This window comes from Antechinus flavipes, chromosome 2 (assembly GCF_016432865.1).
Source record: "Antechinus flavipes isolate AdamAnt ecotype Samford, QLD, Australia chromosome 2, AdamAnt_v2, whole genome shotgun sequence".
NCBI classification, from domain to species: domain Eukaryota; kingdom Metazoa; phylum Chordata; class Mammalia; order Dasyuromorphia; family Dasyuridae; genus Antechinus; species Antechinus flavipes.
The window spans coordinates 319,366,254-319,383,614 of record NC_067399.1 but is presented as its reverse complement, the minus strand read 5'-3'; the positions used below and the strand labels follow the sequence as shown (position 1 = coordinate 319,383,614).

The 17,361-nt window shown below is 36.7% G+C and overlaps 1 protein-coding gene across 1 annotated transcript in view; it reads left to right on the top strand.

Annotated features, from left to right (window-relative positions):
* Positions 1–13,750, top strand: part of LIN52 (lin-52 DREAM MuvB core complex component) — a 133,986-nt gene extending 120,236 nt beyond the window's left edge. Inside the window, exon 6 of the mRNA XM_051977637.1 lies at positions 13,467–13,750. Within this exon, the coding sequence (XP_051833597.1) occupies positions 13,467–13,468 (2 nt within the window). The 3' untranslated portion in view covers positions 13,469–13,750. The remainder of the gene's footprint in view (positions 1–13,466) is intronic.
* Positions 13,751–17,361: the final 3,611 nt, after the last annotated feature.

The following is a 17,361-nucleotide window of genomic DNA, read 5'->3' as shown; positions in this document are numbered from 1 at the left end:
CCCTGTAGCCCAAATATCATAGCCAGACCTGATCATCTCTCTGTAAAGGAGAAGGAAATAGTCCCAGGTTAGTAAATAATACAATTGTTCTAACATCTGGATTGTAGGGAAGGTGACAGTTCACAATATTTCTGATGATGGATTTAAATTGGTTTGGCTCTGACCCTGTCACATCAGAAAGGATAATGATTCCAGCAGTGTCAGGAGTTGGGGGATGGGGTGGTAGGGACTGTGCAGATTGGCATTTAGCTTCACATCTTCATTAATGATCTGAAAGACAGGGGTAAACAGCATGCTAATGAAATCTGCAGATGATTGGTGTTGCAAACCCCAGAGAGGACAGAGAAATAGCACAGAGGGACCTAGAGAGCATAGAAATATGAGCAGGCGATTGTCAAATGAGATTCGTCCTAGGAAAAATGAAAGCTAATGCGTTGGGGTAGAATGATCAAGACTTATTTAGTAGAACTGTGAACCTAGAAAACAGCCATGAGCAGTAGTGAGACAGATGGTTCAATGGAGTTTATTTGGCTTACGGAGCCTAGGCAGTGGGGGATAAGGGGAGAGACACTAAATAGACTCCACTGAACTATTGTGCCTCACCCAGCAATCAGAGTGGTATTGAATGGGGGGCAAAAACTTGTCCAATGGAGCATGGCAAAAGAGCAAGTTATACTTTCCAGTTGGACTGCGCTTGGCTTCTGGGCTCCTTTCCAAAGCAGGGACCTCTGATTTTCTGTTGTGCAAAATATCTATATAATTGAATCAGGTTTATACAGGACTGGATGTATAAAAGAACTGAAGTCCGCAGCATGTTGGGTGGATACTTCTGTGTGGTGGATTTGTGGTGGAATAAAGATGAAAGGTATAGAGATATGTCATAGTTTGTTATCTACATCATTTGAGGAAGAAAATACCTATATCACTGAATCAGATCAAAATGCAAGGGACTTTTGGCCTTAGTTATTGGGGCGTTTGTGGCCCTGGTGCCTGTTCAAAAGCAGAACTTCCTGGAGGATTCTGAGAAAGCATCGTATTTGTGGGAATGGTTTGCATTTTTCAGTGTTATTCTTCCAAGCATCTCAAAATGTGGTATTATAATTTATAGAGGAAACCAGAGTTCTTGGGAAAATGGCTTGTGATTAGGACTAATAAATATTTGGTGGTGTGATTTTGATTTGGTTAACCTTAGCTTCTCTCCTTCAAATCTAAATATTTGGTTTTGAAAAAAATCTGCCATGGTCTATATAATCAGAGACTTGTTTGAAGCTCCCAGGGTTTAGAAAACCATATTGTAGTTTTCTTATGCTTAAAGTCTACTCCTGTCAAACAGTTGAGGCAATGATGGTGGTTTCAAATGAGTGAATTGATTCAAGATTCCTGACTTTTAACTATCCACTGATTTCCATTAATTTCATGAAAAACATTAAAAATTCACTGTAACACTATTCTGAGAGTCCTTGTTATGGGTCTATCTTGTAGGTGAGAAAGAGACATTCTTTGTTGCTTCAGTCATTAAACCTCATTGGTTTGGGCCTACAATGGACCTTATATAGAATTCCTACCTTATATAGAATTCCATTTTATGGTGAATAATTTAGTAGATAGATTTAAAAGGAAAGAACCCATACCTGAACAAGAATCTTATTTACAACCTATTGGAAAAGTGGTCATTCAACCTTTGAAAACTAGAATCCCTAGTTCCCATCAAAATTCACCTCAGACAAATGTTTTTTCTGTTCCCCCAGCTGTTTGTGGCCTCTTCAAAATTATCTTGTTTTATATATTCTGTATGTAAAATGTGTTTGTTATCCATGATATTTGTGGGTCCACAAAAGTTTCTTTAGATGCTGCTTGAAGAGACATGAATAATATCTTTACAATCTCCATTCACTGTTGTCCAAAAAAAACCCTTCCTACCTGGAGGGGTGTAGAACATTGAGGCCATGAAGCTGAATGGTCTGTCCTTTTCAGAAATGAAATACTAGACTAGAATTATACCTATCCACCTTCCTCCAAACATTGTTATTCTAGGGATAACAATTTTCAGGTTCAAGCTCTGCTTCTGGTCATTGTCCCTTTATAATGAAGGAGGAAGGACCCCAAGTTTTATATCTAAAGGCTTCAGCCCAAATGCCAATCTCACAAAGACATAATGAATAGTGAATAAACCTATTTATGCAAGCTTTTAATAAAAATCAGAGAAGTTATACCAATTAGAGCATACTAAATAATATGGAGAATCACTCCATTTGAGTGTGATATCTCCAGGACTTGAGAGGGGAAAAGTCTCTGATCTCATCCAAAGGAAACTCACAGAAGTCTCTAGTGTGATAAATTGGGAACAGGAATATGATTGAGGTGCCGGCTCTTCTACACGTGGGCTTCTTCCCAGAGTCTTTCTCTTTCTCCCAGGACCTCTCCCTGAGAAAGCCCAGAACCATGTGTATTAGCTTCTGAAGCCTGGAGACCTGGGATCTCTCCTTTATCAAGCTGTCATCCATTCTGCCCCTCAAGCAGACATGGAAAATTGAGTAATCATTCCCACTAATGAGGAGAGTCTTAAGCAAATGAGCTTGAGCCCTGAGTTACATTTATATATGTACATATTATTTCTTCTGATATAATGAAAAATCCTTAGGGTTTGTTTCTTCTTTAGCTTTGTATCTCAGCACCTGGCACGTTAAGCACTAACCAAATGATTGGTTGGTTGACGATAGATAAACCCACCCATTTCACATTTGGATAATCTAATTATTAGGGAGTATTTCTTTACACGAAGCCTAAAGTTGTCTCTTTGTAATTCCTATCCATCACTCCTGAGTCTGCCCTGTGAAGCCAAACAGAGCAACACTAATCCTACTTTCACAAGACAGTCCTTTTAATGCTAGAAGACAGCCATCACGTCTCCCTTCATCATCCTGAATGTCCTTCTCTGGATAAGCTTTCCAGCTTATCAGTGTTTTTCCAAGACTTACATGAACTGATGCTGAGTGAAGTGAGCAGACCCAGAGAATATTGTACATAGTAACAACAAGATTGTGTGATGATCAACCTCTAATGGACTTGGCTCTTTTCAACAATACAGTGATCCAAGGCGATTTCAATAGACTTGGGATGGAAAATGTCATCTGCACCCAGAGAGAGAATTATGTATGGATTGAAGCATAATATTTTCACCTTTCTGTTTGTTTGTTTTTTCTTTCTCGTGTTTTTTTTTTCCTTTTGGCCTGATTTTATTTTACATGATATGACAAATATGGAAATACACTTGAAAGAATTGTATATATTTAACCTATGTCAGATTACTTGCTGTCTTGGGCAGGGGAAAGGCAAAGGAGGGAAGGAGAAAAATTGGGACACAAAGTCTTACAAAAATAAATGTTGAAAACTATCTTTATTTGTAAAATAATACACTATTGAAAAAAAATTTTTTTTCTAAAATGTGATACCCAGAATTGAATGTAATGTTCAAATTATATATGACTAGGGTAGAGGGTAGTGGGACTATCATTTCCTTAGTCCTGTACATTATTCCCATCTCAATATAGCCTAATAGTTGTTTCTTGACTATTGCCATGTCATTGACTCAAATTGAGTTTTCAGTCCACCAAAAAGCCCCAGTCAACACTTTTCCCATATATATTTATGAAGCTGAATTTTAAAAAATGAAGTATTTATCCTTATTCACTTAGAAGACGTGGGGGATGGTCTTGCCTTTGCCAAATTAGCCTCTCCTCAACACTTAAATTCTCTGAATCTCTATTCCATCATTTGGATTAGTATCTTCCACTTTGACATTTGGTGGGTTTCCCCCACCTTTATTCTTTGACAAATAGTAGCTATTTTCCCTATCACTACCAGTAGTAGATGGTGATTAGACACAATACAAGTTAATTAGACCTAAAAAAAAATTTCACTTCCACTCTCCCCATGACGTGAAAAGAGCCTAGAAAGATGTAGCCCTGCTGACTTTACAATACTCCAAAACCACCATTCTGGAGCTAGGGCAAGTCAAAGTGGCATCTAGATATAAGTTTTCAGAGGACTTTGGGTTTTAGACCTCAAAGGAACCCTGGAAATGATCTATTTCCAATGCCCTCATGTTCCAAATGAGGAAACAGGCTGAGAGAGGGAAATGATTTATTTGTCCAAGGTCATAAAGGTAATAAAGGACAAAACTGGAAATTAAATTCAGAACTTTAGTCTCTAATTTTTAATGGTAATAGCCATCATGCCATGGTAATACTCTCTAGAGTCAAAAACCTAGCCCAGTTTCAAAAATCAAATCTACCTATAGCATTCATAGATTGGGTAAGATTTTTTTCTTTGTTTCTTATTATTTAAAGTGAATTGGAAATATTTTTGACTTACTCTTCCAACAAATTCCCACATGATTTGGAGGTTCCCCCACATGATTTTTTTTTCTATGTTCAGACATTATTCCACTGTCAGGATGAAGGGGGTATGGTCAGAAAGATATTTGAGTATATATGCTGCCCAAGCAAGCACTAGAAAGATATTTGAAAGGCTGTCAGCAGGGGGGAAGTATTGTAGAATACAGCAGGATGAATAGTATTCTGATTTGTAAAAAGGAAATGATTAGAGTATACAGGTAGATCAATGAATTTGACTAATTCCTGGGGAAAATGATAGCAAATATTAAAGTGATGATGTGTAAACAGTTAGAAAAAGAAATCACTGATCACAAAGAATCATCACTGCTTCATACCAAGAGCAAGAATGAGGAGAGTCTTATGCAAATGAGCTTGAGCCCTGGGTTACACTTCTATATGTACATATTATCTCTTCTGATATGATGAAAAATCCTTATGATTTTTTTCTTCTTTAGAAAGAAAAATTCCACAATTCCAAAAAAAATCTTTTAATTTAACAAAATATCAAAAAGGATGGAGTATCCTGGAGGAAAAAGTGGTCATCAGTGTCAAATGCAGTAAGAGAATTCAAGATGAGGCCTGAGAAAAGGCTATTTGATTTAGCAATTAAGAGCCTGTAATCCCATGACTTTAGATCACTGGTAATTTTGGAGAGAGTTGTTTTAGTTCAATGATATTTCTGCTGCAAAAAATTTATAAGAGCAAGAAAAGAAGTGCAGGTGCTGCATGTAGATGGCCTTTTGAAAGAGTTTAGCAGAGAGGAGAAGGAGAATTATGAGAGAGAGAACAATAGCTAGTAAGGCTGCTAGGATCAAGTAAGAATTCTTAAAAATGGAGGAAACAAAGACAAATCTAAATAACTTATGATGGAAAATGTTATTCACATCAAGAGAAAGAACTGACAGAGTCTGAATGCAGATTGAAGCATATTATTTTCACTTTATTTTTTTCCTTTTGTTCTGTTTCTTCTTTCATAACATGACTGATTGGGAAATGTGTTTTACATAATTGTGCAGATATAATCTGTATCAAATTATTTGTCATCTTGGGAGGAGGAGAAAATGTAAAACTCAAAATTTTATATAAAAAAGAATGTGAAATTGTCTTTACATGTAATCGAAAATACAATTTAAAAGAAAAAAGAATGGGGAAAATTTGGTCTTGTCTGTAAGCAATAGGGAAGCAGCCAGTATATAGGAGGAATTGTTAGATGTTAGAGTGAAGAGAGGAGATGGAATAATATGTTGGAGAAGTCAAAGGGAATGGGATCAAAAGAGCATGTAGAAAGGTTGGTCTTTGCAATGCCCAATAAAAGGTCATGTCTTCATCAGAGGATAAGAGTGAAGGGGGAAACAGGGTGTCCACGAATGTGAAGGCAAGATAAAAAAGGAGAAAAGGAAATTTACCATGAATAGCTCCATTTCTTTAAATTATAGCATGAATAAATCTTCAGTTGAGAGGGTGGAGGAGAGGGATGTCAAGACAAGCTTAAGCTTGAGAATAAAAGTTTTAGAAAAGGCTGGAATATGTGAAATAGAAAAGCAATTGGGGTGAATTTGAAGAATTTTCATACCGTATTGAGGGCCCAGTTGAGTTTCCTGATTCTAGGCTCGATGTTCTAACCATTGTATTGTCTAACTTCTCCAGGAGTAAAGTAAGTCATGGTAATTAAATAGACCAAAGAATTGAGAAATTATAGTATTTGAGAGAACATCAACACATATTTTGAAGTCCTCTTATATGCAAGAGTTGAGGTAGGGAGAGAGAGAGAGCCTGGGAACCACTGAGAAAGGAAGAATAATAACCAGAGGGTCAATAGCTAGTAGCCACTAAGATCTGGATTGAATAGTAAATTTGGATTGGGTAAAACTCAAAGGAAGAAAAAGGACAAGTCTGGAATTAGCAATTAGGAGCAAATTGGTATGGAGAAGTATGAAAGAGTACAACTAATGCTAGAAAAGATGGCTAAGGACCCAGTGGCTTCCAAGGGAAGCAGGGTTGGAAGGAAGAAGAGAGAATGGAAAACAGAAAAGAGGGATTTTAAAAGAAATCCCTTGTTGGAATCTTTACAAACTGCTAACTCATTAGAGTTGATAGATTATTGATCCGATCTTACAAGAAGCTGTTTTGAGCCAGAACCTGAAACAAGGTACTAAGTAGAACTAATTGATACAATGCTTGTGTTCATACCTTTACTCATTGGAGTTCACAAGTATGGGAGATTCACAAAGTGAACTGTGTAACTTTGTGAATTCACACCTCCCTTGAAGCTCTTAGGGCCAGAGAGCTCTCTGGGAGAAAACCCATAATCCCTCTCTCGTATTCCACAATTCCTCTCTCTCGTATAAAAGAAACAGACAGAGGCTCTCAGACAGAATTCAGCGGAATTACATGAAGAGTGGAGCTGGATTGGAGGCTGAAGAAAGCAGAGGCAGAAGCAAAGGACAAAACTGCAAGAGCTCTTGGAAGCAAGCAGAGAGATAGGCCTCAACTAACCAGGCTACTTTTGAAGGAGAAAATAAATGTTTGTATTTTTACCAGCTGGCTGCATCTGGGTGATTATTACTTTCAACTGCAATTAAGATTGGCTCCAGAAAACCTCCTCTAGAAAACTTCTCCCCCAGAGAGACCCTTCATCTTATATATATTTAAAGAAGAAAAAGATCACCACAATCCCTATGTGCCAAGCATTATGCCGGTGCTTGTCCTTCATTCTTGAAGAAGACCAAAATGACATCACTATGTTAGAGTTGAAATACAGTGTTTTTAACTGTGGCTAATTAGACCAGTACAAGCTCTGACTGCTCTGCCGCAGATCAGACACAAATAAATCCCTATGAACATTTGGGGTAGCTTCTCTAACTTTGCACATCTTGGATTCTTTTGAGTTAATTCACTTCTGGTTTGCTCTTAGAGCACAGCACCTTCTCTAATGAGGATATACCACTCTGGGCAAGTCTTGTGCCAGTGAATGTCCTATACAATAGATTCTAAAAGAGAGACCTTGAACTGGGATACTAATATATTGTTGGTGGAGTTGTGAATTGAACCAATCTTCCTGAAGAACAATATGGAATTATGCCCAAATGGCTATCACACTGTGCATATCCTTTGATCTGGCAGCATCTCCACTAGGTCAGTATCCCAAAGAGATCATAAGCAAGAGAAAAGGACCCACATGTGCAAAAATGTTTGTAGCAGCCCTCTTTGTAGTGGCCAGAAACTGGAAACCGAGTGGATGCCCATCAATTGGAGAATGGCTGAATAAATTACAGTACATGAATGTTATGGAATATTATTGTTCTGTAAGAAATGATCGGGAGGATGATTCAGAGAGGCCTGGAGAGACTTACATGAACTGATGCTAAGTGAAATGAGCAGAACCAGGAGATAACTATACACAGCAGCAACAAGATTATGTGATGATCAGTTCTGATGAATGTTGCTCTTTTCAAACAGTGAGGTGATTCGGGCCAGTTCCAATAGTCTTGTGATGGAGAGAGCCATCTACATCCATTGAGAGGCCTGTGGGAATTGAATGTGGATCACAATTTATTATTTTCACTTTGTTGTTGTCGTTTGCTTGCATTTTGTTTTCTTTCTCATTTTTCCCCTTATGATCTAATTTTTCTTGGGCAGCATCATAATTGTGGAAATATGTATAGAGGAATTGTCTATGTTTAATATATTTTTGGATTGCTTGTTGTCTGGATGAGGAGTAGGGAGAAGGGAAGGAAAAAAAATTGGGAACACAGGATTTTACAGGAGTGAATGTTGAAAACTATGCATATATTTTGAAAATAAAAAGCTAAAAAAGAGAAAGAGATCTTGAAAGTGTCCCTGTATCACTTTTTCTATCCACCTTGTGAGCACTTGCCCTGTATGAGTTCTCCAATAAAAGTCTTTTTGTCAGCCTTATAGTTGGCACAGTGCTAAGCATGTTACAAATATCTTGTTAAATCATCACAACAATTGTGGGAAGAAGGTGCTATTATTAACCCAGTGAAGGAAACTGAGACAGAGACTAAGTGACTTGCCTAAGGTCACACAGTTCTTCCAGACATTAGACCCAGTATTAGACCCAGCACCCCTGGCTGCCATCTAGTCCCAGAATGTGGAAGAACAAAAGAAGAGTCCTAAAGTGAAATGCTCCAATTATGGCACAGATGATGCAAATGGCTCAGTGGAAGGGATAGATAGATCTGGAATTGTTATGGGCCAGAACTTGAAATAAAGTGTTAAATCATTAGAGTTGATAGAAATAATGTTTAAGAGTTTACACATTAGCGCTCATTGGAGTTCAATGTGTCTCTGCGTGTAGATGGCTCTCTTCATCACTGAATAATTGGAACTGGTTTGAATTCATAATGAACTTATGAGAGGACAAGAGTCACATAGGATAGGCAGTAACCTATGACTTATAAACTAAATCCATTATGGAAAAACCAAATGAATGAGATCACAGATCCATTTGAGTTTGGTGTTTACTATGTCCAGTCTTTTGCAATTCTAGTCTTAAAGAAAGTCTACTTCAAGAACCTACTGAGGTATCTTTAAAAACAAAACCAAAAAAAAAAAAAAAAAAAACAGTGACAACAACCAAAAAACCCATGGCCTCCTTTCATTTCTTAATCTCCAAATCATGTTTTTCAAAATATTTCAATGCAATCCAATTTGACAAATGCTTATTCTGTATCAGGCACTGTACTAGGCGGTGAAGATTCAGAGACAAAAACAAAAAGAGTTTCAGGGAACTGACTACCTTTCTACTGAACACTACTATTCATATTAAAGATCCTAAGGATCAATCAAAGTATAAATGGTATAACATACAGGGAGTTAAGTTCTAAAGTTGTCACATCAGACAAAAATCAGGTACAATTAAACTACCCCTGAAAACCCAACAATTGGAGCTAGAAAAGGCCTTTAAAGTAAGCAGTCTGTATCAGGGAGCAGATAGTTATGAGATGGTTACTATGGAAACAATTGAATGTAAATTTTATTTTTTTACAATACTCTGCTAAATATTATCTAAGAAGAGTGAGAAACTAGGATAGCTACTCAAATGGAAATAAATAAAAATAGGTAAAGACTTAAATGGCCTAAAAACTGATAACCAGAGATAAAAATAATCTTGAAAAGACTTGAAAGATAATTTAGGGTGATAATGACAACAGATATTGTTCTTCCTATTTCTCCATGGGGCAAGAGAGAACATAAGAAAGTCAAATGGAACATGACCGAGCTTCTAGTTCCTCAGCAATGTCCAGAAAATCAAATAAGAGTGCTCCCTATTAATTCTACCACTCTAAACAGAATACATATACACGTGATATGTCTATGAAAAAGAAACAATTCTAGAATACAATCTAGCCTGGTAAGATGCCCAACTTATGTGAAAGACCTGAGGAATTGAGACTAAGGGAATAGCAGATTAAAATTTTCCACCTTCATTCATTCATTCATTCAATGAATAAAATAACTGAAATAACTTCTCTGGGAATTTAATTCATCAATCATTAGCTCTTTAATATTCAATTTATTCAAATCTGCTCCTAGCCCCCTTTCAACAAAAATGACCATTTCTCTGTTTTCTAGTGTTTTTATAATAGGATTGGGAGTTGCAGTTTATCAAAAGATTTTTTCCCTTGAATCTATTGGTTATAATCATATGATTTTTTGACTGGGAAGATTTGGGTTCCAAATGTAGTTTCAAACATTTTTTAACTGTGTGAGCTTGAACAAGTCTCTTGGCCACTATTTGCCTCCGTTTTTCATCTGTAGAGTGGGGGAGGGGTGTGGGGAATAGTACTTACCTTCCAGTGCTGTTGTGAGGAAAAATTGAGAAAATATTTATAGTGTTTTGGAAATCTTAAAGGCTTACCATTAATAATATAGTCGATTATGATTTTTTGCTTTTCCTAATATTGAACCAACCTTGCATTTCTCTTATAAATCCAACCTCATCATCATTAAAAATACAAACAAGCCCTTCATTTGACACTTTTCTTGTTATAGATTGTACCATTTCACAGCCAAACTTCTAGTAAAAGCTGCCTAAACCCATTACCTTCACTTCCTCCCCACAAAATCTCAGTATTTTGCAATCTGGCTTCCAACCCCATCACTGCTCTCTCCGAGGTTACCATTGATCTCTTAAATGCTAAATCCAATAGTCTTTTGTCAGTCTGCCATCATTCTTGACCTCTCTGAAGCATTTGGCGCTGTTGGCCACCCTCTCTTCCTCCATAGTCTGATCCTTTTGTTTTCATGACAAATGTTTTCTTCTGATTTTATTGGTCTGCTTATTCCTTCCTAGTCTCTTCTGCTACATCATTATCCATGGCCTGTCCCCTAAAGCTCTGTCTTGAGCTCTCTTTACTTCTTTCTCTATACTCTCTCTAAATGTTCACTGTCATTCTTTCTACGCTCTCTCATAGATTCAGTTATTGTCTTTAGGCAAATAATCCCCAAATTTGTTTATCCAGGCCTATTATTTCCCCTGAGCTCTTTATATCACCAACTTTCTATTGGCTATCTTCTACTAGAAATGCTATATCCATCTCAAACTCAATATGTCTAAAATGGAATTAATTTTCTAACTTCCAGATACTCTTCCAAATTTTTCTATATCTATGGCATTCTTTCTCCCCTTCTCTATACCCATTTTGGGCCCTAATCACTTCTTGCCTGAGCTATTGCTAGTTGCATTCCCAGTTTCCAGTCTTTTTTCATTCCAACCTGTCATCCATACAGTTGCCAAAGCACAGGTGTGATCATGGCAACTTTTTGCTCAAGAATAATTACCAGCTCCCTATTACCTTTACAATAAATTCAAGCTTCTTAACTGGTATATAGAAACCTTCAAAATTTGACTCTCGTCTATATTTTCGGGCTTATTTCACATTATTTTTATTTATCAGTCAAACTGGCTACTTGTTATTCCCTAAACTTATCTTTCCATTTCCAATCTCCAGGCCTTTGTAAAAGCTATTTCCCTGTACCTGAAATGTACTTCTTCTTTACATCTGCATCTTAAAAGTCCTGACTTTCTACTAGGCTCACTTCATGTGACATTTTTTACAGCAAATTTTTCTTTTTTTATTATTATAGCTTTTTATTTACAAGTTATATGCATGGGTAATTTTTCAGCATTGACAATTGCAAAACCTTTTGTTCCAACTTTTTCCCTCCTTCCCTCCAGCTCCTCCCCCGGATGGCAGGTTGACCAATACATGTTAAATATGTTAAAGTATAAGTTAATAAATACAATATATGTATACATGTCCATACAGTTATTTTGCCATACAGTAAATTTTTCTTAATCCTTTAGTTATTATTCCTTTTATCTTCTCTAATTTTTTTTGTATTCCCTAAAATGTAGTATTCTCCCAGTAAGACGTAAACTCCTTGAGGAGAGGGAATGTTTCAATGCTAGCTTCTTATGCTCCTAGCACACTATCTGATGTATGTTTTTGTCTAGATAGAAAATGTCAACACTTGGGCTCAGTAATAATATTTAGCATTTACAAGGCATTTTGACGTTTGAATTTTATATATTATCTTGATCCTCACAACTGCTCTCTAGAATAGGTGCTATTATTATCATTCCCATTGTTCAGATGAGAAAACTGAATCAGAAAGATGTTAAGCAACACACAGCTAGGAAGTGTTTGAGTCTAGCTATGAACTCAGGTCTTCCTTATTCAAAAGCTCTATCCACAATGCCACCTAGCAGTTCCTATTGACATAGACTTCAAGAACTCAAGGACACCTCCTTCCCACAATGTAGGTAAAATACTTGCATCTCTGTGGAGGTTTGTACTTTTTTACAAAATAAAAAAAAATTGAGATAGTTAAATAAAGTACCTTTCTACTTAAGCTATGTGATAATACCACAAAATATCAAAAATGTGATTAAAAGAAACAAAAAATGATAAACGAAATGGTATACATTTTTTCATATTGATTTTAACTGATTAGCTTCTTTTCTAAACATTGGCTTGTTCCCTTTTTTCCTAGTTAAAAATAAAGGGTTTCTGTTTCTGGCATTTTCTATTTCAGTTTATACTTTGCTGTGAGTAAAAGTCAAGCAGTTAGGTAAGTAGGAGAAACAAAAGGCAAAGAAAAATATCAGAATTAGATTCTGTCTGGATTTTTATTCATGAAATGTATTATTTGTCTGTTCATATCTTGTGGTTGCCTCTCCTAAGAAATTTCAGTTTTTAGTAAGCATTTATTAAGTGTCTACTATATACTAGGCACTGTGCTAAGTCCTAGAGGTACAAAGTAAGACAGAGGAATGACCCTGCCTTCAAGACATTTATAATCTAATGGGGAAAATAACATACAAATAACTGTATAAATAAATTATGTAGGATCAATTAGAAAATGACCAACCAAAGGAAGATGTTAGAATTGACTTAAGTTTTTCTCTTCCTCTCTTCTTTCTCCAGTGGGACTAAAGAGTCTAGTAGCCAGGGAAATTCCTGGAGATATCTACAGGTCAGTGAAAAGGAGAGGCAAGGTGAAGATTGAATTAGACAATTGAATTGCTCTGTGTGGATTAGCTTTTGCTTGTGTCTATCAGTGTTAGTTCAAGGAAGACAGTTGTTGTCGATTAAAAGCATCTGAGCACATTGCATATTTTTTAGCCAAAAATAGTTAGAAACTTACTCTAAATAAATCCAAATTTATTAATTCCCCACAATAGAATTTTCAGAACAAGGAACAGGTAAATAGATAGTTGGTCCTGTCTCTTAATTACAGACGTTAGCCAAGTTAACTATTCCCCAAAAGAAGACAAGGATAGTATTTTAAGAAAGTACAGAAAGAAAGAAAAATCTTGTAATAGCTTGGATGGTGAAACAGAATGCTGGTGAGAAGATATGTTCAAATCCAGCCTCAGACACTGTCTGAAGGCTAAATGAAGATTAAATGTAATTTTTATAAGTCTGGCACATAGTAGTTGCTTAAAAAAATAATCATTGCCTTCCCCCATGTTAATGTTTTCCCAGAATTAAGTAGCATCTTTAGGTGCATTAAATGGAGGTTGTTTTCTTTTTACAGGAAAAGTCTATTCTCCAACCAGGAGAAAGAAATGCTCCTTGAAAGAGAAGAAGTTAAAAATGAAAAGTGGAAAGGAACGAGAAGGCAGAATGAAATTCTAACTTAAATGAGGAATTTGGAGGATGAGAAAATGTATTGTAGAAGAAAGAAGGGAAGAAAATCTACTTAACTTTTGGAACTATAAAATAGAATTGAGATTTTTTTTCTACAGAAGATGTACAGGAAGCAGCAGCTTGTCCAGGTGTCATCAGGAGAAAGAATATTCAGTATTGGTCAGAAGAAGAGAGAAGGGGTATTGCTGTATAATGGAAAGAACGCTTGGTTTAGAATTAAAAGACCTGAGTTCAAATCCTATCACTACCACTTACATGTTTGAGCTTAGGCAAGTCACTGAATTCCCTATCATAAGAGAGTTTACCTGGAAGACCTCTAAAGACCCTTTTACTCCTAAGTCTCTGACCCTTTGATTTTGATTAATGATTCCCTCCTAAAGGGGTGGTGGTTGCCCTCTGTCTACATGAGATGAACAATAGGGAGGAATTACCTTCTGAGGGATGTAATGGATAGTCTCCTAACCCTTCCCAAACCTGGGAGGACACTACCTACTTCTGGTGATTTTTGTGGGAAAAGATGATTCCAGGAGGAAAAAAAAACCTAGAAGGCAAAGAGTTTAAGGTCTTCGGCAAAAAGTTTTGGCTCTTTGGAGCACATTTTAGGAAGGCAACAACATCAAAAGGATGGAGCCAAGATGGTGGAGTGATAAGAAGCACTGTGGTTCGCCCTATCTATGAGCGCCTCCAAACAGATTTAGAAAATATACTAGTTTGATATTTAACATGTATTGGTCAACCTGCCATCTGGGGGAGGGGATAGGGGGAAGGGGGGAAGGCAATTGTCAATGCTGTAAAATTACCCATGCATATAACTTGTAAATAAAAAGCTATAATAAAAACAAATATATATATATATATACTAGTTTGACCTTTATGTGGAAATACAGAAAAGGCTACAATAACTCATTTGTCCAGTCCAGTCAAGAATTGAAAAAGTAATTAATAGCTTGGCACAAGACAGACAAGGGAGGTCTGCAGAAAATGGGGCTGGGTCAGCTAGCACTCTAGCACCCATGGAGAGACGATACACCAGAGCACAAGGAGGTCCCTGACCTGTACCAGAACATCACCAGACCCACTGAGGAACTGTAATGAAGACAGGAGCCAAGTAGAAGCTTTGTTGCTACTTATTCCATGTCACAGATCCAAGAGGGACTGAGAAGGTCACCTGTGGCTGAGAGTGGTATTCTGGCTAGGGAAGCCCTGGGCTTTTCTACTGAAAAAGGAGGAAGTTTTGAAGCCGGCAACAGCAGCAATAGCAGTGATATGGCTCAAACTTCAGATTCAGAGCAATCTTTCACTTCCAATGTCTAGCCTAACCTGCAGAGCACTAACCAGAGCAGGAATCCCAAGCCAAACGAGAGCTTACAAATCTTCCACTGAACCCAAAGCTTCTCGGCTGGCTGATGGGGCAGAGTCCAGCAGCAGATTAGTCTTGCTCAGATCCGTGAACAGGTTAGGAACTTGAAAAGTTCAGATCAGGGGCTCATCAGACTTCATTGTGGATCAGACCACTTTGAGAGCACCAAAAGCTTGTGGGTCCTCAGCTTGCCCCTGAGATCCTGGAGTAATATAATACTCAGTATCCCCAAGAAAGCAGAAATGCCACAGAGCCCAGCCCTCACAGCATGTCTGAATTCAAAAGTGGGTTAGAAGAATGGGAAAACAAGGAAAGCACCCCACCACGGTGAACTATTATAGTGATGGGGATGCTCAAGACACAATGCTCAGGAAAATGACTTTAAAATTCTTAGAAGCAATATTTCAGAGAATAACACAACTTAGGCACGAATTCAGCCAGAATTCCCAGAAGAAGTAAAAGTTTAATAAAGAATAAAAAAAAATTTTTAAGTGGAATGAGAGCATATGAGAGAAAAAATAACACAAAAAGAATTGAAAAAGTAATTAATAGCTTGGCACAAGAGATTTAAAACTTTGCCTGAGCAACAAACTCCCTGAAAGAATGTACCAAATAGAATCTAATGACTCCATGAGATAAGAAATATTAAAACAAAATCAAAAGGCTGGGGAAAAAAAGATAGTAAAACCAAAAACAAAACCTGACGTAGAAAATAGGGCTAGGTCGGGGGAAGGGGAGGAGGGGATTAAGAATTACAAGACTAGTTGAATGTTAACCAAAAGAAAGAATGTAAACATGATATTTTTTAAAATCTTAAAACTGTTCAGAGCTCTTAGAACCAGAGGACAAAGTGGAAAAAGAATTCAGCAATCACTTTGTGAAAGAAACTCTGAAATGAAAACTCCCAGGAACATCAACAGCCAAAATCTAGAGCTTATAGAGAAAAGAAAAGAAAATACTGCAAATAGACAGAAAAAAGTCAAATACCAAGTAACTACAGCCAAGATCACACACAACTTGGCTCTCTCCACTATAAAGGAGTGAAGAGCTTGGAATACAATATTTCAGAATACAAATAATATGGGTTTACAATCCAGAATAACCTACTCAGCAAAATTGAGTATAATCCTATGGGGGAATAAAGATGGATTTTTTTTTTTTTTATAAAGAAATAGAGCACTTCCAAACACTCCTGATGAAAAGACCAGAGTTGTGGAGAAACTTTGAAGTTCAAATACAAGAGCAAAGCTAAATATAACAAGGTAAACATGAATGAACAATAATAAAGGACTAAAAAAGAAAAAAACAGCTTATATTTCAATAGAGGAAGTGATGCATGTGTCCCCTTTGAACCCTATTATAATCGGGGTTCCTAGTGGAAATCTAATTAAAGAAGGAAAGTCTAATTAGAAAAAGAGAAAGGAAGAAGAATATTCTTTGGGGGAGAGTGTGGGAGGTCAGGGGAAATTATTTCATAATCAATTCACATAATTGTATAAGTAAAATTTTAAATAAATAAGGAAAAATGATTTGGGGGTTATCTTTCAGGGAGACTACTGAAAAAAGGGAAGGAGCCCTTCAGACTGGAAAATCTTTCAGAGAAAGAAGAGAGAGGTTCCTTAACTCCTGCAGAAATATGCAGTATAAATATTAGTCATGGGAGCATCTTTATTTCTTTCATCACAGAAAATATATGACAGAAAGGGCTCATTGGAAGCTATAAGCAAATATAGCTTATTAGACGCCTTACACTGATTTACCCTTTCCCCCCACATACTGGAAGATAAAGACACTTTGGGGATGTTTAAAAAACACTCTCCATTTACCTTCCACTTGCACTATTCAAGCTACACGAGCAATGCCATCGGCTCTTAGATTTACAGTTGGAATCCTATAGTTGCAAACCTCATTTTTAGTTGAGGAACCTGAGATTCAGGAAGCTTAAATGATTAGTGGAGATCAGCCATGCAGGCAGTGAAAGAGGGTCAGGATTTGAATTTTGATCTATTTTTTCTACTATACTATGCTGTTTCTCAAGCATATTCTTCTCCCACCTATACTTCATTCTCAACTCCTTTTCCCTACTTCTCCCTTCATTGCATGGCTTTAGTTCTTCAGCTGTAAATCTATCTTCTAATGAGGATTTTTTTCTTTCTTTTTTTTAAAATAATATTTTCTTTTTACAATACATATAAAGATAGTTTTCAACATTCACTTTGCACAACCTTGTGTTCCAAATTTTTTTCCTTCTCTTTTCCTTTCCCCCCTCCCAAGACAGCAAGCAATCTGATACAGATTAAACACGTAAAATTCTTCTAAACATATTTCCATATTCATCAGACTACATAAGAAAAATCAGATTAAAAAGAAAAAAAGCATGAGAAAGAAAAACCAAGCAAATAAATAACAACAAAAAAGTGAA